Below are 23824 nucleotides of genomic sequence, written 5' to 3' on the forward strand. Positions count from 1 at the left end.
TACATTTCATAAATTAAAACCTACCAAAAAATGCAGTTAACATACGTAAACATAATTTAAGATGAAATCAAATGTACAAGTTACCAAGTTAAATAATGAAACATTAATATCTTGGATGTGCAAACTTAAACACCTGTGACAATAAATATAAAAAAAACAATAAATATAAAAAATCAGTAGAAACATTTGGACAGAATACCAAACAAATATGAACTTCATAAAAAAGAATACATTCATAAACAAGTCTATACAAGTTATTTTCTCGACCCCCAATGAAACAGTTTCAGCCAATTAAATCAACCATGAAGCAATTCCTCTTATGTTCCTCCTTTGACAGTTCGGCCTCGCTTTTCTGTGCTTGCTGTCTTTGAATTATTTGGGTAACCACAACCTATGTTATAAACATATGCCAACTGTACCATATAGTAAAACATACCGCTGCTCATTACTCCTTGAATAATAGTGTTGGCAAAAGGCAAAGAGTGAAAACAATACACTGCACTCTTTTATTCTCGTATGATCACACTGGCATGAAGCAGTGTGTGTGTGTGTGTGTGTGTGTGTGTGTGTGTGTGTGTGTGTGGGTTCACCTGTTTGTATCTGTCTGTGAATGTGTATGTTTATGGCTGTGTGTACTTAGACGTGTGTGTGTGTGTGTGTGTGTGTGTGTGTGTGTGTGTGTGTGTGTGTGTTCACCTGTTTGTATCTGTCTGTGAATGTGTATGTGTATGGGTATGTGTGCTTAGATGTGTTTGTTTGTGTGCGTCTGTGTGTGTGTGTGTGTGTGTGTGTGTGTGAATGTATGTGTGTGTGTGTGTGTGTGTGTGTGTGTGAATGTATGTGTGTGTGTGTGTGTGTGTGTGTGTGTGTGTGTGTGTGTGTGTGTGTGTGTGAATGTATGTGTGTGTGTGTGTGTGTGTGTGTGTATGTGTGTGTGTGTGTGTGTGTGTGAATGTATGTGTGTGTGTGTGTGTGTGTGTGTGTGTGTGTGTGAATGTGTGTGTGTGTGTGTGTGTGTGTGTGTGTGTGTGTGTGTGCATATATGTGTGTGTGTGTGTGTGTGTATGTGCGTGTGCCTGTGTGTGTCTCTCTGCATGGACATGAATTGAAAAGGAAAGATCTATTAGGGCCCTCTATTAAGTTGAGTTGTGTGTGTTGAAGTAACTAGCTCCAATCAGACTTGAGAAATACTGAGAAAACAAAAAGCAGGAAACGCATCAGTCTGGAGTTTTACCGGTTATAATGTTCCTTTTTACAAAAAGGCAGTTGGGAAGGAGCAATAATCCTGTTGATGAACATGATGAATGTGATGGGTTGCTGGCCCGTCCATTCTTTATATTCTGTAAAGAAGCACACCATGTTAGTGTTAGAGTAGACTGTTATCAGTACTTCAGAAATAATGTAAATGGAAAACAATGCCTAGCTCTTGTACACTAAATTCAACATATACATAGTGAGACAGATGTGTGTACAGGATAGGGTAAATTACAACATTAACAGGACATGTGGTAGTGGGACACCACCCCCTGCTGGAGACTTTTAAAATGTATTTAGCAAAGGGACTCCTAAAATGCCATATTAGGAATTTATCACTGATGACTTGCAATGCCTGACAATAACAGGTTTTTGGTCACAACAAGTGTACAATACTCACTTCACCTTTTATTTGGCTTGGTGATGCTGCTGCTGCTGCCTCTGCTGTTGCTGTGGATGTTGTTGTTGTTGTTGTTGTTGTTGTTGTGTATGGTGATGGTGCTGTTGAGCATGGTGGTGGTGTTGCTGCTGCTGCTGTGCATGGTGATGGTGCTGCGGTGACTGTTGATGGTGGTGGTGGTGCTGTGGGCTGCTGTGGTGGTGCCGGCTGGACGCTCCTCCTCTGATGCCTTGACCCATACTGGGGGAGCCGCCCTGGCTCTGGTGGTGGCTGTGGCCTGCCCTGATGGGCTTAGCTGGACAGGGAACAGACATACTCTCATTGTAACTAACTGAGGTAAACACAGTATAATGCCAGAGTAGACACACTCTCATTGTAACTAACAGAACAGAATATACTTTAATGTCCCCATGGGGAAATTTGTCTTGGCCTCATCAAAGCATAACCCAGTGATAGACATACATCAACAGGGACATGACAGACAACACGTTACATAATAAATAGAAACATTGACAGCATGGTACACAGCACAGAGGAGCCCATTTGCAAGAATGTGAACTGTCCATGGAGCTCTAATTACACTTACAGAATAGGTGGGTAAAAGAATGGCAGTTAAAAAATGTAAATGCATAAAAATAATAATAAGCATGTGGTGCAGCCCAGGTTTATGTATATTTATTTTTTTTCTAAGAATACTGACAGAAACTTTAAATCTGTCTGTTTAAATCGTCTACCTGATGGTACCATCTCATATTGTGAAAACAGGACATGGGAAGGGTCACAGAGTATTCTGTCTATCTGTTAACTAACTGAGGTAAACACAGTATAGTGCCAGAGTAGACATACTCTCATAGTAACTAAACACAATAGACCGTAATAATAGAGTAGACATCTCTCATAGTAACTGAGGTAAACATATATACTAACAGAATATACTCTCCTAGTAACTGAATGCCCTCAGTTGTAGTATAGAAATAAACCTGATATGTGATTACATTATTCTTCTGAAAGAAAAAGTATATGCTCCCACTCACCAATTTGTGCGGAGTGTCCCCTTCTAGCGATGTTCTTGTTGCGGACAGCTTCTTTGATGCGGTCCACCTCCTGTTGGTAGCGCTTGCGGTCGCGCATGGCACTCTCCTTGGCGTCGCGCAGAGCAGTCTCCAGGGCCTTCACCCTCTCCACAGTGGCCCGTAGGCGCTTCTCCAGCTTGGGCAGCTCACAGCGCAGGTCTGCATTATCACGCACCAGCTGGGAGAGAGAGACAGGGAACCAGAACAAGAGAGAAAGAGAGAGAGAGAAAATATTTGTTAGTTGTATTGTTGCATTTTGTTTACAGATACTTATCACACAAAGAAAGTGTTTTTTGGCGAAACAATCCTCTCCTCATATCAAAAGTGACAACCATCTAGGCTGTGTGTTACATTTCAATAAAACGATTCACAATTCCAGTATTTTCACATTGTCTCATCAAAACACCACTCCCTTTTTTAAGTTAAGTACACGGAAGTGCATGATAGAAGTACTCAAAGGTGTCAAAGGTCACAACCATATATTTATTGATAAAAGTGGACACTTGTGTTTTTTAAAGAGACACTTTTAAAGAGGCCCACCTGTTTGTGAACTTTGGTGAGCTGTTCCAGATTGTTCTCCAGGAAGATGATCTTCTGTTTCTGGGCCAGACTGCCACCAGCTTCATCACATTCCAGCTCAACATTCTGTGAAGGGCAGGAAGTGATGTCATTGACATACATTCAGGGACTGAAAAACAACATGTGTATTTGTGCAGTCCCTTCAAATCTGAATTAACTGCAGAAATGTTGAAGTTTGAAAAAGATTGTGAAAGTGATGTGGATGGTGAACCTGGTGGCATTTCAAACAGGGAAGAGTAAGATTTGAACTGGGACTTACAGAGAAGAGAGTGACTGGTTCAGGAGCCGGGTGAATTTGTAGGTAATATTTTGATGTAACAAATTTGAATGTACACAGAATCTAATATGTCTCTGACAGAATGCACATATTAAACTTAGAGGGCATAAAGTTCAAAAAGTTTTTCACTATAAATCAGATGATGCCCCTAACTGTTATTACACTTTAGACAACCATAACAGCATTTTTCTCAAATGTCAAAGGTCCATTATATTCTTACTACTATGACATGTGCTTATCGATAGTTCATTTGCTATATGAGGAAACTACATAGTGGAATAAGTGCTCCCTCTGCTGGCAAAGACCAGCAGCTGCTGCAGCAGATTACTGTACTGCACACAATGGGAAAGGATGTACCGTAATCCCTAAACCCTTGCCTATGTGTTAACAGTTAAACTGGTGTCACTTCTTGGACCCTGAGTCAAACGCTGACACACGTCTGAGCTGAGGAGTGATTCAGGGTCACCCTTCCCTGGAAGAGCCACCACGGGATTTCCTGAGCCCGTCGTCATCAATATTTCAGCCTAGGCCCACTTTGAATTTCCTTTCTCACAGTGCGATCTGGTCACGTGACCGCTAGCAGGCGCCGAAGCCACGAGCCAAGGAGCGATGGCTCGGAGCCACCGGACGTACGAGGGAGGCGGAGGGTCCCTTTGGTGGCCACATGGTCGTCACAGAAAGATGACAGTGGCCCAAACTCAAGGACGTGCAGGGAGCGCAGCTGTGAGGGCTCACCTTTAACATAACTCAAGCACACAAACCTCACCTTTAACATAACTCAAGCACACACACGCACACACACACACACACACATCACCTTTAACATAACTCAAGCACACACACACACCTCACCTTTAACATAACTCAAGCACACACAAACCTCACCTTTAACATAACTCAAGCACACACACACCTCACCTTTAACATAACTCAAGCACACACATACCTCACCTTCACACACCTCACCTTCACACACCTCACCTTTAACATAACTCAAACACACACACCTTACCTTTAACATAACTCAAGCACACACACACCTCACCTTTAACATAACTCAAGCACACACATACACACCTCACCTTTAACATAACTCAATCACACACACACACACCTCACCTTTAACATAACTCAAGCACACATACACCTCACCTTTAACATAACTCAACTACACACACACATCACCTTTAACATAACTCAACACACACACACACACCTCACCTTTAACATAACTCAAGATGTTGAAGCTGTTGAGTTTGTTGATCTGTGTTTTATATGCTTATACTGATGTACAAACCTTAAAACTAGTAAAACGAGTCAATCCTTGTCTTTTTTACGAAAATAAAAAACATGCTGTGAAATAGCATAGAAATGTGTTCTTACTCTATTCACACGAGTATTGAGATCATCAATGAAGAGCTTTCGTAGATTATGGAGTGTTTGAAGTTCTTTAGCCTATAAAGAAAAGAAAAAAGTGAACAACTTTATGTGAATGTTTTTTTACAGACATACTACACATATACTGTCGCAGATATACTACTGTTACATCAGTCATATTGCTTGAGACTGATATTGAGATTCTGGACAAAGATTTGCTGCTGTTTGCAGAAAGGGGCTTTAAAGAGAGTGGATGTGCATGCATTATGTCCAGTTTAATACTGACATTTATAATGAGCAATACAACAGCACACTAAGCTAAAGTTGGAGCAAAACAGGAAATGTGAACTGTCCACTCACCACAGTCTCCTCAAGGCCCTTGAGATCCTCCTTGGCCAGCTCCCTTTTCTCATTGAGCAAGCTGCAGGACAAGTGGGTCAGTCAGAAACCGACCTTCTGCTTCCCCTGTTTACACCCCATTCCCTTCCACAGTCTGAAGGCGTGTTATAGTGTAGTGTGATATGTTTTTGTTGCAAAAGAGGGCAGTTTTTTTTGTGTAAAATGCTATATAGCATTTATTTTGCTCTTAAAAGGATCTTTGACAAAGTTACTCACTGCCTTGAAATGTCAGAAAGTTAAGTCAAAGTGCAATAAAATAATGCCATAAGCAACTTTTGTGAAACCATAAGGCCACGCAGCATTGGGTTTTGGATCAGTAGATCGGCTACATGACAGACAGACATCTTTACCGTGGGAAGGGTAACCGTGGACACAAGAGCCCAGGAGACTCACATGAGGTTCTGCAGTTTCTCATCCTTCTCCTGTTCTTGCTGCTTCAGCTTGTCATAGTCCGACAACAGCTTCGCCCGCTCCAGCTGCAGGGCCTCATTCAGACTGGAGGGGAATCACACACACACACACACAGCTGACGATTCAGCTCAACCTCATTTCAATTCAATTCAACACAACTCAACCTCATTTCTACTCAACTCAACCTCATTTCAACTCAACTCAACCTCATTTCAACTCAACTCAACTCAACCTCATTTCAACTCAACACAACTCAACCTCATTTCAACTCAACACAACTCAACCTCATTTCAACTCAACACAATTCAACCAAACCTCATTTCAACTCAACTCAACACAACTCAACCTCATTTCAACTCAACTCAACACAACTCAACCTCATTTCAACTCAACTCAACACAACTCAACCTCATTTCAACTCAACACAACTCAACCTTATTTCAACTCAACTCAACCTCATTTCACCTCAACTCAACCTCATTTCACCTCAACTCAACCTCATTTCAACTCAACTCAACCTCATTTCAACTCAACACAACTCAATCTCATTTCAACTCAACCTCATTTCAACTCAACTCAACAAAACTCAACCTCATTTCAACTCAACTCAACACAACTCAATCTCATTTTAACTCAACTAAACCTCATTTTAACTCAACTCAACCTCATTTCAACTCAACTCAACCTCATTTCAACTCAACACAATCCCATTTCAACTCAATCATAGAGTGTATGCACAACAGTACTGCACCTGGTACTATTACAGGACAGGTGTTATGATTCACCTGGATGATGCTGGTCAAAAATATCTCATTACGTAATATGTCATCATCTCAAGTTCTCTGTTAAGTCTAAGTATGCAAAGCTATTGACATACAACTCAGGTGCTTAAATATTGGTGATGGTGTGACTGTTATTCTAAGACACTGATGCAGTCACCCACTCTCTGAGCTCATCCAGGATCTTCTGCTTGTGGTCGATCTCGTCTCGCAGACGCGACAGGTGCTTCTGGTGGACCTCTCGGTGGTTCTCCATCTGTTCCTCAAGGGTTTTCTGCACAGACACGGCAAAATCCACACACTCTGCTTTTATCTTTGTTCGCTTGGTTCCTTTGCTTTGAAGTTCACAACTTTATGATATATCCACAATTTATCATTTCCATCCATCTATATCTAGTACTGATGAACATTATTTATCCACTTTGCTTGACAAATGTTTATTGTGAACAAATAACTGATGCGAGAATATCTAGGGCAAGTGTAGGAAGAGAAATGTACAGTATGTATATGTATGTAAGTGCAAATGTACAAGTGAGGAATGAAAGAGAGGTTAGTGCAGACAGAGAGCTTGGCTCACCTTAATCTCCTCAGCATCCTGTAGCCTGCTCATGTGCTCTTTCTCTTTATCCATCACAGACACTTCATGCACTTTCTCTGCAGAGATACAGCCATTTCAGTCCTTTAGTGTGTGTGTGTGAGTGCATGCGTGCATGTGTGTGTGTGTGTGTGTGTGTGTGTGTGTGCGTATGTGTGTGCGCGCGTGTGTGTGTATGTGTGTGTGTGTTGAAGTGGACACAAATGTAACCATGCATGTGTACCAGTATATGTGTGGTGTGTATAGTATATACATACACTTTATAGTACATGTCATGTGTGTGTATGCAGCGCAGTATATGTCATGACATGCACCTTGTGCTTGTAACTTGGCAAGCTCTTCCATCAGAGAGTCTTGGCCCTCCTCCAGCTGTCTTTTCTTATGCTCCATGTTTTGCATGTAGTCTGTCAGAGACTTGATCTTGGCCTGAAGCTGAGGAACAGAAAAAAGAACAGGATGGATGAGATCCTTTTACAGAGCCAATGAGCTAAAGGTCAACTGATTTCTATGATGACAATGAGAAGCTCCCCAATATTCATACTGCAGAGTGCTTGCAAAAGCAAAAAACGCAAAGCAACAATACAATACACACAAAAAACATCAAAGGTCAACATAGGTCAAAGATCCATTGCAGTGTGGAAGTTATAGACCCATTCAGTTACTTAATGTAGATAATAAAATTCTGGGGAAAGTAATTGCGGGCAGATTGAAAGAAATACTACCTTGCCTTATACATAAGGACCAAATAGGTTTTGTCCAAAACAGATTAATTGGTGATAATATGCGGAAACTAATGCACACTTTCCATTATTCCATTGACTTGACTTTGACTTTGACTTTGATTATGCAAAGACTCTACCTGACCCAGCAGTAGCCGAAAAGGCTTTTGACCGCATCGAATGGAATTTTTTATGTAAAGCCTTGGAAGCTTTTGGTTTAGGTCAAAATATTATTAAATACATTTCATTGCTCTATAGTCAAGTCAAGTTTATTTATATAGCGCATTTCATACACAGAGGTCATTCAATGTGCTTTACATAAACAAAACAAAACAATAATAACAAATAAAAACATAGAAAGGCAATATAGTCAAAGAATAATTAAAAGGTAAAGATCATAATAAAAAGAAAACATAAAACACAAGGTAAAATCATTTAAAAATAAAGAGTAATTAGTAAGCAAAAACAAAGGCAAAAGTAGTAAAAAAAAGTAATAAAAGTTACAGTATAGCTATAGTAACCCAATTGAAAGGTTTCCACAAATGGAATACTTTCAGAATGCTTTTCTTTACATCGAGGCACTCGACAAGGTTGTCCCTTATCACCTTTACTTTTTATTCTTTCTCTAGAAGCACTTGCTTGCCAAATTCGATCAAATAAAGATATTTATGGAATTCCTATTAGAGATTTTTCTGTCAAACTATTCTTGTGCCGATGATATCTTACTAACTGTACTAAATCCTGCCTCCTCACTTACAGTACATACACTCTAGAATTAATTAAACATTTCAGTCAGTTATCCGGCTATAAAATGAATTGTGGTAAATCTGAGGCACTACCACTTAACAAATCCTGTCATAAAGATTGTCTTGGAAACCTGCCCTTTAAGTGGTCCCCAGAGGGTATAAAATATTTGGGTATTACTCTAAATCCTGACTTTGAGACCATAGTTTCGACAAACTTGACCAACATCCTGATGAAGATTAAAGATGATTTAGATCGATGGAAGTACTTACCTCTCTCGCTATGGGGGAAAATAGATACAATCAAAATGAATGTTCTTCCACACTTAGTGTATGTCATAAACGCTCTTCCCTTACCCTTTGACAAAGTTTATTTTAAGAAAATAAACTCTATCTTCCTTTATATGGAATGGCAAAAGAGCGAGAATTAGTACACATAAACTGTATCTTAGCCGTGACAAAGGTGGAATGGGCCGCCCAAACTTAGGGAAGTATTACATTGCCATACATTTTTTTAATAATGAAAAAGGCGACACACTTGAGCAGCAAAATGTATAAGATAATAAACAACTGTAAAAGTGATGCTGTTACATCGTTAGAAAAGATCTGGGAGAAGGATTTAAAGACAAATATAGATTCAGACAGTTGGCAATCAATTTGGCAGAAAATGCATAAGATATCCAATTCTGCACGCAATAAAACTATAAATTTTAAGTTTGTCAATAGAATATACTACACTCCAAGGAAACTTGCACTTATGGGTTTACAGAATGATGACAATTGTTGGCACTGTAACAAAGTGAAAGGAACCTACTTTCACATGATCTGGGAATGCCCCAAATTACAAACATTTTGGAAGAATGTCCCTACCCTAAATTATGCATTTTTAATTATATGGACAATACTGGCCCCCCTTCAAGAAAAAAACTGTATCTATTGGCCTGATGAGTGCCAAGAAGGTAATAGCAGTCAATTGGAAGACCACTATCAACATTAATGTAAGAACATGGCTACAAACATTTGAAACATTATTGAGTCTAGAACAAATGTCTAACTCCATATACACAGGTACCCCAAACATTTGGCACAAAATTCACAAAAAATCTACAGTAATATTGCATGCTATAGTTAGATCACACGATAAATGATGACTGTGATCTAGGTTTCAAATGTAATAATGATCTGCTGAAGATAATGTAAATAGACTTGTGGCCTGTATGGTATGTATGAGATAATGTAAATGAGTGTTTATGAATATATACTTGTACGTAGCCACTTGTGTATGTATGCATTTCCGTACACATGCTTGTATGTATGTATGTACTGTGTGTGCTGGCGTAAACATACAAGAATGTAAGATTGTACTTGCACATTTATGCATTTCCGTATATGCGCTCCTCGCATGGACTTCTGGCTGTGTATATATGTATATGTATGTATGCATGTTTGTGTGTGGGTGTGTGCGTGTCTGAATGTATGTTCACATGCATTCTTATACGGGGGAATGCATATAGAAATGTACTTATACAAGACACCTGATGATCTAATGTACTGCTTCAACCATCAAAATACTTGTTATTTTTTAAGAACTGTTATTTTCTGACCTTAAATTATAACTGATGTAAACAATGTGATTCCCCGAGCAAGGAAAACTCAATAAAAAAAAAAAAGGTCAACATCCCAACAAAAATACAAACTTGTCTTGCACAACTATGCAATGTAGAGGTCTTAAAGGTTTTTTAGATAGATAGATAGATAGATAGAGAGATACAGTAGATAGATAGATAGATAGATAGATAGATAGATAGATAGATAGATAAATCAATAGATAGATCAATAGATCGATAGATTGATAGATAGATCGATAGATAGATAGATAGATAGATAGATAGATTGACTGATAGACTCCTAGGCCCCATGTCGACCCATACCTGGGAGACGAGGAGCTGACAGGAGGCCAGCTCCTTCTCATTGGCCTGCATCTTGCGGCTGGTGTCGGCCTGAGTGCTCTCCAGCTGCTTGCTCCGGTTGACCAGAGACTTCACCTCCGACTTCATCTTGCTGATGTAGAGACGGGCCATGGTGAACTCCTCCTCTATGACTCCATTCGCCTCGGCCATCTGGGACACGGTGAGAGGGAGAGAGAAACATGGGCTGTGAGAAAATAACTACATCTGGGCACCAGAGAGTGAGGGACACAAGAAGAGTGAGCATTGGTTAAGACTGGTGACGTTTCCGGATTCACATGTAAATATTTTTACCTTGTTTGAGTTTTACCTTGATTGAGTTTATCTCACTCACTTAGTTCGCTCAGCTGAACTCAGAGAAACATAAGTAAGTAGATCAGTGTGACCTCAGTGGAAGTGGATGTTCCAAGTTACAGTTTAGCAGAGTCACACGTCATCTTCTAAATGAGACAGAAGTGTAATATGTGTTTGCGTGAGCTGAAGTGTAGAGTGAGGGTACTTACAGCCTTGAGGTCACTGGTGCCGATCACGCTGCCGATGTCACTGAGGTCTCGCAGCAGCAGGTTGACGATCTCTGCCGCCCGCTTCTTCTGATGACTACTCAGTTCCTGCACCTGGGCCAGCTCCCTCTCCACCACCAGCAGAGATGCCTGGACACACACACACACACACAGACATGCATGAGCGCGCGCACACACACACACACACACACACACACACACACACACGCACACACACACGCACACACACGCACACACACACACACACACACGCACAGGCTAGGACATTTATTTTCTGAAGCCACGTTTCCCATCTCTGCACAAACAAACACACACATACACAAACACACACATACACACTTCCTCACCACTCCTCCCCTCCTCCACCCCCGTCTCACACACACTCACAGTTTTCTGGTTGACCTCCTCGCTGAGCTGCTCGTTGGAGCGTCCACGCTCCTCGGCCTGGTGGCTCTTCTGGTCGTAGTTGACGGCCAGCTCTTCCAGGGCCTGCAGCACCTCCTTCACCTCCTCCTTGGACGCCTCGTGGTCCCGCTGCAGACGCGACAGGTCCTCCTGGGTCTTCTCGTAGTCCCTCCGCGTCGACGCCAGGAGCTACATACGTGTGTGTGTGTGTGTGTGTGTGTGTGTGTGTGTGTGTGTAAATGTTTATGTTTGTCGGAAGGTCAGAATCAAAATTCAGTTGATACCATTGAATCAATTGTATGGTAATTTAACATGAATAAAAGGTACATCCATAGTGTAACTTGACCATAGGTGCAAAATAGCAAACTACTACAGCATGCTGTCTTTATGGGCGTATTCTCTACACTGAGATAAGAGGGGTTAAAAACTGTTTGTTAGTGATAGTTAAACACTGTCACTATACCAGTCTGTTAATGTACAGTTCAAATAGTCTTGTCATAATCAATAAATAGAATACGATTAGAAATACAACAGATATGTTTCAGAGTTTCATTTATCAGTCATGTGAAAGCTATTTCAGTTGTTGTGCCTGTGATTTTAGTCATCTGCAGTCACTGAAATGTACAAATTAAACTCAATGCTTAATCATGCATTCAAAATACTGTAGCCATGACAGTTTGGCATGTCATGTCAGGGTGCATCACTGTTCCTGGCAATGCCCAAAAAAGGACTGAGGCGATTTGTGTGGAGAATTACAGAAGGTCTCAAATTCTGAAGTGCATCATGACAAGATAATGGTCTTAATGGAGCCATCATCATAGTAACCACATTCATATTTTAATGGATTCTCCCTACTTCAGATCGGTCCTGGAGGAAATTATAGCTCCACAACCATATTTAAAAGAACTATACCTGACATGAATTCACAAACAGGCTTGCTAAGATGATGCTTTGTTTGTCTCTACCACAGAGAGGAGGTGTTATATTTCTCCACTAGATGGCAGTAGATTTATTGGTTTCCTCTTGCTAGTTTGCATTTCCCATATTCCAATTTCCCCTCGGATGGAAATTAATCCATCTCTCAGTCTAACATGGGATTTTAGGTAGTGATTCCATGAATAAATCTGAACTGTAGGGTATTTGCAATATTACTGGAGAATCATCTATATTAAAAGTTTGCAAAGAACTATTCATATAGTATATGTATGAATATACTGTATTTCTGTATGGGCTTCTTGCAAGCCTTGTATCAGTACAGTCTAAGCATAGATAGATGGAGAAGACATTGGGTATGTATATATGTGAATGTGGGCATGTGTGTATATTTGTGTGTGTGTGTGTCTGTGTGTGTGTGTGTGTGTGTGTGTGTGTGTGTGTGTGTGTCTGTGTGTGTGTGTGTGTGTGTGTGTGTGTCTCTGTGTGTGTGTCTGTGTGTGTGTGTGTGTGTGTGTGTGTGTGTGTGTGTGTGTATGTGTGTACTTGAATGTGTGACGTCGCCTGTGCACACCTCATCCTGCTCAGCCATCTGTTGTTTGAACTCCTCTGCCAGTTGACTCTGCTGGTTGATTTCATCGTCCTGGGGAGAGAGGAGGGAAGGGGGCATTTCCACACGTTAGGAGGAGGGTCTCTAAAACTGACACACTTCACTAATACTGCTCAAATACCACAGCACACATTAGTAATGGAACAATGGTAATGAGCCTGCAGTAATGAAACACAGACTGCACTGTTGCAGAGTGTAAACCATAATGAAGTATGTTATGTGTGCTTATAGCACATGACCAACAATAGAAAAATAAAATGCTTCTCTCATAATGACACATACTATATGGTGTAGTGTATCGCCATGAGCAAGTAGAACTTGTAGAAGTCAAATAATTGCGACATAATATTATGCTAAGAACATGCTAAGGCTGGCTGCTTCAGCAGGGCCTAAGCATTTGCTAGCCTAGGCATTTGTTAGCAAAGTAGTAGTATAATAGTATTTCTGATATGTTGCTGATTGGATCATAAACGGCCACAGCAACAAAGGGAAATGACTGACTCTTCTCTATAACTGTGTTACATGTTATTTTCTATATTTCTGATATGTTGCTGATTGGATCATAAACGGCCACAGCAATGAAGAAAAGTGAAAGTGATTGATAATGACTGACTGACTCTATTATTGTGTTACATGCTCCGAATGTAAAGCATTTTGAGCTTCATTCTGTGTATGAAAGGTGCTTTACAAATAAAGCTTATTATTATTATTATTATTATAATTAGAACGTAACCCCCAAAATGAATAATGTAATTGTAAGGCCTCTTGTTAAGTGTCATTGGAAAAAGGATAGTTCTGGTCAGAGGTATGGACTCGAGTCACATGACTTGGACTCGAGTCAGACTCGAGTCACGATTTTCATGACTTCAGACTCGACTTGACAAAATTAGAAATTACTTGTAACTCGACTTGGACTCAAGACTAGACTCAGACTTTATCTTTTAGCACTTTAGCGTTCTAGTTTGTCTTTGTGGGAAAGAACATGGATGCCACCAGGGCAGCAGCTGTCTCGGTACTGGGCGCTTGCCTAGAACATGAGAGCAAGCTTGTGGCTCACCTAAACAAGCTACGGGATGATTTACACTTGCATTCATATTCATTCATAGTCATTCAGACTAAGACAATGCATGCAAGGAGAAAAAATGCTTTTGCTCACTTATCTAACTCTAGGGGAGACAGTGAATAACCCAATTTTATACCACATACTTGGTAGGCTACTATGTTCACATTCTGGCGAAGCACAGCTACTTGGGCGAAGTGATTTGCAGACAGCACCTGAAAAGCTCTGGTGTTAGGCCTACTTCTTCAAACCCCAAGGAGCATTGATTTCCCTGAATGAAAACATAGTTCCAACCAAGTAGCCTATGTATGCTTACAAAAGGGCTGTGTCTCATTTGACATTGTTATTTGTACACATTGTAACTATACAAATCACAGCATGTAAATAGGAAATGTTGGAATTCTTTTGTCACTATTGGGAGGTGTAGGCTAATGAAGCCGGCCACTTCGAGGCACTTGTGATAAGGTAGGCTAGCGGTGGGTGCGTCAGACCGAGGAGCCTAACTACACGCACAGACAAACTCTGGGAAATACGGTGAATGAAAGCTAAAAAACTGTTCCTTTAAAGTTGCTTCATTAGCATAACAGTCCGGACATAGTATTACCAGTTAGTGAACTCATTACAATCAAAAATCCTGTATTCATTCTTACTTTTACTCAGTAAGAGAACAAAGGATACTTTGTTTGTCTTTGAGCTTGTGATTATAAGAGTATCAAACTCTTCAATATGTAAAGTATGATATATTGATAAGTATGATTGATGACATATTAATATGCATTATTACACGGCTCTTCACAAGACAAGTAGAACGCTTCATTCTCCATCAGCTGTGTTCTAAAGAATGTTTGATTCAAATTCAGCGTGTGTTGATGCGAACTATTTGTTTCTCAGCAAATGCCACGATGAACGGTAACAAATAGGCTAGGCCAGAGCCATATAAAGGTAGAGTTGCGACAACTCCATTGATGCTAATGTTCCATTTTTTTCCAACAATGGCAGCTAATGGAAGCCTCAAATAGTTCGGAAGTTAACAATTAATAATAGCAGCAGTGCAGTTACAGCAGTATAGACATGCAGTTTGTAGCCAACATTTCAGACTCAGATTTACATTCCTTTGCCTCATCCGAATAATAATAATAACTAGATGTACCGCAGAGCGGTACAAAATATGACCGCCGCCCAGTCCAGCACATTTTTTCCACAAAAATAAATCACGCTGAAAGGCCTATATGATTCTAACAGTCTCACTAAATTGCATTATCCACACTCAATTCTCACTGGTATCTGCTAGACAACAAGTACCAAAACATGATTAGTTCATAGATTTCACATGTAAAATTAATTTTGTACAACCCCACCCCCATCTTGCCTGTTCATAATTCTGAGAAATTCTTGAATTGTGTGCATGTGTGCGTGTACACGTTTATCTTTATGTGTGTGGGTGTGTGTGTGTGTGTGTGTGCGTGCTTGTGTGTTTGCCTGCGTATGTGTGTTTGTGCATGTGCATGCATGCGTACATATGTCTACTGTGTGAGTATGTGTCATACGTATGATTACTGTGAATGTATGTGTGTGCGTGTGTATCTGTTTATGCACATGTGTGCACATGGAATGGGTTAACATGACCCCTGGAGGCAAACATACGGAAAAAATTGGTCATCCTAGGCCCTACGGTTCTCAAGATATTCACAGAAAACTGTGTCTGCCCTACCCTCCTTTCGGGGGGTCCAGTACAGCGGGGGGGCTACAGATCAAAACGATGAAAAACGATGGTTCCATGCTATCCATGTGGGGTTACATGCCCACCAAGTTTCGTGTACCCCGGTCTTTCAGTGTCCCGGGAATCCTTGTTGGTGTATGGTCACTAAATGTACACATAAATTATTTTATTGTAAGGCCCCCCATGAACGAAAGTTCACAAAACTTGGCATGCATTCGGAGGGTGTCATAATGATCCTACACTTTCAATTTCGTGCAGTTTTGACCATGTCAGCCAGAGATATTGTGATGAAAACACCGAATTTTTTGCTTTTTAATTTTTAACTAGGTGGCGCTATACATGAAATAAGTGGTAATGGGATGGGTTGACATGCCCCCTTAAGACCAACATACAAAAAAAAGGTGGACCTCGTAGGCCCTACGGTTCTCGAGATATTCACAGAAAACTGTCTCCGGCCACCTACAGGCCAGTTGGTGTATAGGAACATAAATTAATTTATTGTGTGGCCCCCCATGAACGGAATTCCACGAAACTTGGCGTGCATTCAGAGGGTGTCATAATGATCCTATACTTCCAATTTCGTGCAGTTTTGACTATGTTAGGTCACAGATACCTGCGATTACAACACCTAATTTTTACTTTTTTGTGTTTAACTAGGTGGCGCTATACATGAAATGAGTGGTTATGGAATGGGTTGACATGGCCCCTTGAGATCAACATACAAAAAAAATGGTCCTCCTAAACCCTACGGTTCTCGAGATATTCACAGAAAACTGTGTCTGCCCTCCCCTCCTTTCGGGGGGTCCAGTCCAGCGGGGGGGCTACAGACCAAAACGAAAAACGATGGTTCCATGCTATCCATATGGGGTTACATGCCACCAAGTTTCGTCTACCCCGGTCTTTCAGTGTCCCGGGAATCCTTGACGGAAAACGAAAAAAAAAAAAAGAAAAAAAAAATCTGACTAAACCTATATGACCGCCACTTCCCTGCGCGGTGGTCATAATAACAGTAATAATAGTAAAGTAATAATCAAATAAATTAAAAGAGGCTAAAAGCCCAATAAATGTGCCACACGTAATAGCCGAATATAAGATAACCCTTGCCTATCCCATTTCAATTAGGCATCACTACACCACCACGAACAAGCTGTCATTAAGTTTTTGCGTTTAGTAGGCCTACAACTTTTATGACGTGACGTTTCTTGGGCATTTAGCTTCACCATCACGTCAAGTTGTAACGTATGCACAATGCTCATCTAGGCTATGGATTTAAGTGGCTTAAAAACAGCAAAAGTGGGATATAGTAACTGCTTCCCCAAAACAATTCCTCCATAACTGTGTATTTAATCGTTTGATATGTGGATAACTTTCAGTGGACTAAACAAAAGGTAATGATTTTGTTATATGGCGAAGCATATAGCCAGCTTTGATTGCAGCAGTGAAGCTGAGTTTGTTGGTAATTGTCAGGGAATTTAACCCCAACATATAGATACAAGAACCACAACACGTAGTATGGCTTTGCCCGCAAACTCTGGTACCAAGAGGAGAGCTGCAGCCCAAAATCTGTGTCTTTTATTGTACAGATGCACACAGAAAATAGGAAGCAAGACATAGCGACTTCATTGTGACATACTCTTATCTCACCCACACACACACACAGGGTGCAGTTCCTGTCTGTCTGGATGCACACTTACCTTGTACTCTCTGTTCTTAGAACTCAGCACAACAACATTTAACTTGAACTCTCTGTTCTTAGAACTTAGCACAACAACATGTAACTTGAACTCTCTGTTCTTAGAACTCAGCACAACAACATGTAACTTAAACTCTCTGTTCGTAGAACTCGACACAACAATATTTCTGCTTACACAAATGGTTATACAATGATAATAATAATTTCCTTACAGTAACGTAAACGTTTCTTCAGTTAGGAGCAGTAGCCTACTGTAAGACCCTTCAGGGCGGAACAAGACCCCTTCGCTGCGCGTCGGGGTCCGGTTCACCCTGTCGGGACTTATTTTCCCAGTAATGACCGGCGTTCTATACATTATCCCTTACATAATATGCAGTAATTTTTTTGAGTGTTTAAGACTTGGACTAAGGGGCGTTGTTAGGCATGACGGCCTCTCGGGGCTTATTGCTTAGTATATGACAGACAGCAGTCCAGGTGTGGTGCAGTCCTAGGCCTACCTTGTCATCCAGCTGTTGGTAGAGGTCGTTGATGAGCTCCTCGTACTGGGTCTTCTCCTGGTCAGAGAGGGGGGGAGGGGGCGGGGCAGTCGACTCGATCATGGGAGTAGCCTCGGCATTCTTCTGCTCTTTGGGAACGGTCTGTTCCTCCACAGGGACAGCCTCTCCTAGAAGTATGACAGGGAGAGAGAGAGAGAGAGAGAGAGAGAGAGAGAGAACCTGAAGGTTTGAACCTGTAAGGTCCTATTTTTACTTTCTTTTAGTCTACACTGTAAGTGTCTCTCTTCAGTGAAAAAAACTGCACTGTTTTCAGAAACAAGCACAAATTGGAGGTCCTAAAATAACCTCTACCATCCTAACAAATACCAATACAAATGCCCAAAACCTGAATTTATAAAGATATTTCACAGAGTATTGTGTAGTTGGGTCCATTCTCAGTGCACCAGCAACATGTCTTCAGAGTATGACATTGGGAACGGTTCCCAGGAGTTAATGTTATGATGTGAGAGAGAGGCGATGAGACAGATATCAGTGTAAAAATGCCAGCAGACAGACTTAGCTCCCTACTGTGAGCATGTGCCAAGCAACGCCGCCTCCATGAATAATCCCCTCAGTCTGAAATTATAAAAAAAGAAAGAAAGAGCCGGGATTAGCCAACGGGAGACAAGCCTGCTGTGAGGCTACTGATAAGGAAAGTGGTGGAATTTACAGGAGTCCAGATTAAAGGGAGGCCTTCAGAGACAGAGAGACAGACAGGCAGGCAGGCAGACTCAGACAGACAGACAGACAGGGCAGGTAGGCAGACAGACCCACAGTAAAGTCTATAAAAGCAGTCTGGCTCTTTGTAGTGGAGCTGGATATCTGCAGCGCAGCAAGCCACAAGTGGGTGTTATCTGCCATCAGACAGAGATGTACAAAGCCAAGAGTTAATTGGATTCGCATTCCCCCGAAAAGAGCACCAACTTGCTAAGCAAAGAGGGAGTGAAAATGAGTGTTATGCTCATCATTTAATCACATTCACTGACAGTGAAGAAGCACTATAACATTCTCCAAAACACTACAGAATGTGGGGGGACACACAAAAGCTACAGCACAGTGTGTAACTGTTTTAACCGAGAGAGAATATAACTTTCGGTTTACATACACCACCAATAGCCAGGGAAAAACCTTCCATGTATGTCATTATCAGAAACAGCTGTTTGAATAATGTCATAAATCTCAGTAAGATTTTCCATGTACATAGTATTAAAAACATTTCCTTTCAAGCATGTTCGCAGGTCATTATGGATTGACAGCTAATATAACCTATGTCATTCATATCAGATGCTCTCAATACTTCAAATATAATGGCTGGAATTTATGCCATGGGGACAAGACGAGACTGTATCATTACCATAACATTGTATTCATCCATATCATTACTGCACTAAACTTCCGCCTTTCCACACAAATACAAGCCAAAACTAGGTTAGTTATTTAGAGTAAGGAAAAAGCAGTAACCAAGCTGCAAGCTGATGAGAGGCCAACAATATTGACCCATTTCAGTCTGTAAAGATAAGGTAGAAACTGAGATTTGTGCAGGCCTTCTCTTTGCTGCTTGTTAGCAAAGCTAAGATATGATCCTGAAGACTATTGTTATTGTTAAACCCATTACATCAACAAAGTCTCCAACATAAGTCTAACAAGGTCTTAAATTACATGTTCTGGGCAGGAAACAGAAAAACATTAATAAGGAATGCACTACAGAAGGAGATGCATAAGAGAGATACAGAATGTGTTCTCAAAAATACAATACAATACAAAATACATTTAATTCTAATGGTGAATGAATCTAATAGCAGGATGCCTTGAAGTGCTATGATTTCTGTGTGTGTGCGTGTGTGTGTCTGTGTCTGTATGTGTCTCTACTTAGAGGCATTGAAGCAACCTTTCAACAAGATGTCCTTGACAGATGACGGAGACAAGCTATATGTTATTGTACCATGTGCTCTGTGAGACAGACTCTTTGAGATTCACATCCCTGCGGTCACACTACAGCTGTGCTGATGTCTGTACTCTCTGTCCTCCCACTCCTTATCACTTCATCTCCTCTTTGTCTTGGTGACACAGTTTATTACCGGTATCACATATTTCGTCTCTCCTTCACCTTTGACCTTCTTTGATGCTCCCATTGATTGATTGATTGATTGATTGATTGATGTGCGATTACGTTTTTCTTTAGATTACTGTTTTATGTGATTAGTATGTTTATTGTGATTAGTATGTTTTTTTAAGATTACTGTTCACTGTGATTACAGGGCTTTTTAAGATTACTGTTCACTGTGATTACAGGGCTTTTTAAGATTACTGTTCACTGTGATTACAGGGCTTTTTTAGATTACTGTTCACTGTGATTAGTGTTTCCTCCCCCTCGTTCTCCCTGGTTACCTTTCCTCCAGCGTTTCAGCTCGTTCTCCAGGCGCTGGTTGACAATCTTTAGTCCTCTGTTCTTCTCTTTCTCCTTCTCGTACTTCTTCTTCCACTCCTCTGCCGTCAGCTCCATGTTCACAGACACTGTGTTCTTGATGGTCTTCGCTCTACACAAAGGGGAGACATTTACAATCTATTAGGGAGGTGAAGATATCTTTGTCTTGGCAGACACAGCAGAACAATTGGACAAAAAATGTGATGCGAATGGACAAAAGTGTTACTCTGATGTAGCATGAACATAGTATAAGTATAAGTATATAAGTATATATACTCTTTTGATCCCGTGAGGGAAATTTGGTCTCTGCATTTATCCCAATCCGTGAATTAGTGAAACACACTTAGCACACAGTGAACACACACTACTGGTCGGGGTTCGAATCAGCAACCCTCCGGTTACAAGTCCGAAGCACTAACCAGTAGGCCACGGCTGTCCCAATATATAGAATATAACAAGGCTGTAGGTAGAAATAAAAATATAAATGATAAAGTGGTTATAACCAATCAAATTCAGTAATGATTATCAGTTACATTGTTAAAATTGTTACTGTGTATGATTTAATCAGATTTGCCTATCATTAATGCTGTTTATCTTAACAGAAAGCTAAGTATTTTGGAAGATTTACCGGTAATTGAAACATATCAGTGTGCATGCATGTGTATTTTGACAGATAACCCAAATATTCAACTGTCACTGCACATTACAGTGATCTATGACTCAGTGCTTAGATGGGCATGTTAGACCTGGTGTCTTTGATGTCAGCATTAGCATGCAGGTCACATACAGCACAACACAGACATCATTTCAAATTCATCAATTTAATCAGCATCAGTTTGTGTGTCTACCTCCTTTCTGTTTATCTCTCCCTCTTTGTTTGTGTGTGTCTGTGTGTGTGTCTGTGTGTGTGTGTCTGTGTGTGTGTGTGTGTGTGTGTGTGTGTGTGTGTGTGTGTGTGTGTGTGTGTGTGTGTGTGTGTGTGTGTGAGAAAGAGAGAGAGAGAGAGAGAGAAAGTATGTGAGTGTGTGTGTGTGTGTGTGTATGTGCATGTGTGTGTGTGTGTGTGTCGCAATGCCAATGTCACCCACATAAAAGGAGATTAAATTGTAATTACTCTCACTGTAGGCTGCTGGTTAAACAGAGATGCTGTATCTACAGGTCACAGTGTGTTGAGCTAATAATCAGCAGGGTTGTAACTTTTCAAGAAATTGCTACTTCATTTCAATGTCTTTCATGTATTTTCTCATTAGATTACCAGACAAATGGGTTGTAAGCAGTGGCGCAATTTGAAAAATACACACTTAAAGTGTAAATGATTGGCCTTTTGTTTTACTTTAGTTGTGTGTGGGGGGGCAATGTTGTTGTTGTATACCCTAAAATAATGGCTTAAACTCATTTTGATTCAATTTTATTTCCTAATCAGGTTTATACAGATATTTTACACTATAAAGTAACTGAGACTGAAGCAGCTTGCCTCATGTTTCATGCATAAACATCATATATTAGTATTCATGCTCACAGCCCTTGTCTAAGATACAGAATACAATCAGAAGGTTAACAAAGACAATAACTGAATGTGCATAACTAAATAAACTGGATTGTTGCCAGTAATATGCCTGTGTACGTATCAGTAACACCATCTCACTTGAGAGCTAGTGTTAATGTATTTGAAATGAGTTCACTGAAAATCTTTGCGTATGTTGCCTGTAGTAATATAAAATAATATGGCAGAGTGAACAGCCTTAAAGCCCAAAACCCAAAATGGAGTCAGCATGCCTTGCTCATTAAAAGTCCAGGCGTCAGCTTTCCCATGCATGCCGTTGTTTTGGGAATATGGATCTGAGCTGGTTCTGACTGCAGGCGCCGGCTCTGCCAGACAGCTGAGTGTCCTGAGGGGATGGGTCTCCTGTGACGCGGAGAGAACTGGGCATACGGAAGCTCTCTCTCTCTTTATCTTTCTCTCTCTTTTTCTCTCTCACACACACACATTCTCTCGCTTTCTCTTGCTCTCACTCACTCTCTCTCTCTCTCTCTCTCTCACACACACACACACAAACACACACAGAGATTCACATACTCCCAGGCTTCCATATATGCACTCCTTTCTCGCTTATCTGTCTGTCTTTATTTCTGTCTGTCTGTTTATCTGTCTGTCTGTCTAACCCCTCCACCGATCCATCCCTCTTACCTCTGTCCAAACATGAGTGTAGATTTGGTTTCGGGGAGCAGTATGTGTGTGTCTGTGTGTGTGTGTGTGTGTCTGTGTGTGTGTGTGTGTGTGTGTGTGTGTGTGTGTGTGTGTGTGTGTGTGTGTGTGTGTGTGTGTGTGTGTGCACCTCTGTCCAAACATGAGTGTAGATTTGGTTTCGGGGAGCTGTGTGTGTGTGTGTGTCTGTGTCTGTGTCTGTGTCTGTGTCTGTGTGTGTGTGTGTGTGTGTGTGTGTGTGTACCTCTGTCCAAACATGAGTGTAGATTTGGTTTCGGGGAGCAGTGTGTGTGTCTGTGTGTGTGTGTCTGTGTGTGTCTGTGCGTCTGTGTGTGTCTGTGCACCTCTGTCCAAACATGAGTGTGGACTTGGTTTCGGCCTCATTGTAGACGGAGGGGGAGCAGCAGATTATGATGGTGGTTCTGCAGTTTCCGCCCAGAGAGTCCTGCAGGATCCTGGTCATCTTGCTGTCTCGGTACGGCACATGGGTTTTCTGAAACCCACAACAGATGGAAGTCATGAGTCTGAAAAAAATGATCTTTTTTCCAGAGAAGGAAGATACAGATTTTATGGATTGGATATATTATATGCATTAAGCTTTACTACTCTTACATTGCTTGGCTTTTAAGTTTACGAGCACATCAACAACAGAGTGGAAATACTTTGTTTAATATTTATGATACCCTAACCCGAACATCCTTTACAGTAGTGTCATGACAGATACGGAAAACTATTTGCTTGTGCTCAAATATAAAAGAGAAAGAATTTCCATCACTCAAAGAAGAGAGTAATCAATTTCTTCACAGCCTTGGCTGACAAAATAAAAATGATGATGACAGCAAGGAGAGGAATGGAGAAAGAACGAGAGAGAGAGAGAGAGAGAAAAAGAGAGAGAGCGAGAGAGGAGGACAGAGAGAGTACGAGGGGCTGACAGAACACTTACGTTCCCCTCAGCCAGAGCGGCGATGACGTTCCCCAGAGCGGAGAGGGACTTATTGATATTTTTAGCCTCATCCAGCACGGATCCCTCTGCCCCAGTTTTACTGACCTTAAAAGCAAACACACGGTGAACATTCACACTTGAGAAGACAGAGGTGAGGGACTGAGTCTGACCTCGAGCGGAACCCAGGAGGTGACAGGAT

The 23824-nt window shown here is 41.0% G+C and overlaps 1 protein-coding gene across 1 annotated transcript in view; it reads right to left on the minus strand.

The window, feature by feature from the left end:
- Window positions 1-1039: 1039 nt before the first annotated feature.
- The window catches only part of kif5c (kinesin family member 5C), a 34243-nt gene continuing 11458 nt past the window's right edge, over window positions 1040-23824 (minus strand). The window contains exons 9-26 of the mRNA XM_076262670.1: window positions 23626-23730; window positions 23027-23175; window positions 20440-20588; window positions 18013-18179; window positions 13007-13075; window positions 11482-11688; window positions 11077-11223; window positions 10538-10726; window positions 7459-7576; window positions 7127-7203; window positions 6714-6823; window positions 5753-5854; window positions 5321-5381; window positions 4967-5038; window positions 3268-3372; window positions 2689-2905; window positions 1655-1949; window positions 1040-1340 (exon numbers count right to left, since the gene is read on the minus strand). Of these exons, the coding sequence (XP_076118785.1) occupies window positions 1663-1949; window positions 2689-2905; window positions 3268-3372; window positions 4967-5038; window positions 5321-5381; window positions 5753-5854; window positions 6714-6823; window positions 7127-7203; window positions 7459-7576; window positions 10538-10726; window positions 11077-11223; window positions 11482-11688; window positions 13007-13075; window positions 18013-18179; window positions 20440-20588; window positions 23027-23175; window positions 23626-23730 (2331 nt within the window). The 3' untranslated portion in view covers window positions 1040-1340; window positions 1655-1662. The remainder of the gene's footprint in view (window positions 1341-1654; window positions 1950-2688; window positions 2906-3267; window positions 3373-4966; window positions 5039-5320; window positions 5382-5752; window positions 5855-6713; window positions 6824-7126; window positions 7204-7458; window positions 7577-10537; window positions 10727-11076; window positions 11224-11481; window positions 11689-13006; window positions 13076-18012; window positions 18180-20439; window positions 20589-23026; window positions 23176-23625; window positions 23731-23824) is intronic.

This window comes from Alosa pseudoharengus, unplaced genomic scaffold (genome assembly GCF_046254945.1).
Source record: "Alosa pseudoharengus isolate Yale_2024_CS ecotype anadromous, Long Island Sound unplaced genomic scaffold, YU_APseudo_1.1 YU_APseudo_1.1_scf_3, whole genome shotgun sequence".
Taxonomy (NCBI): domain Eukaryota; kingdom Metazoa; phylum Chordata; class Actinopteri; order Clupeiformes; family Clupeidae; genus Alosa; species Alosa pseudoharengus.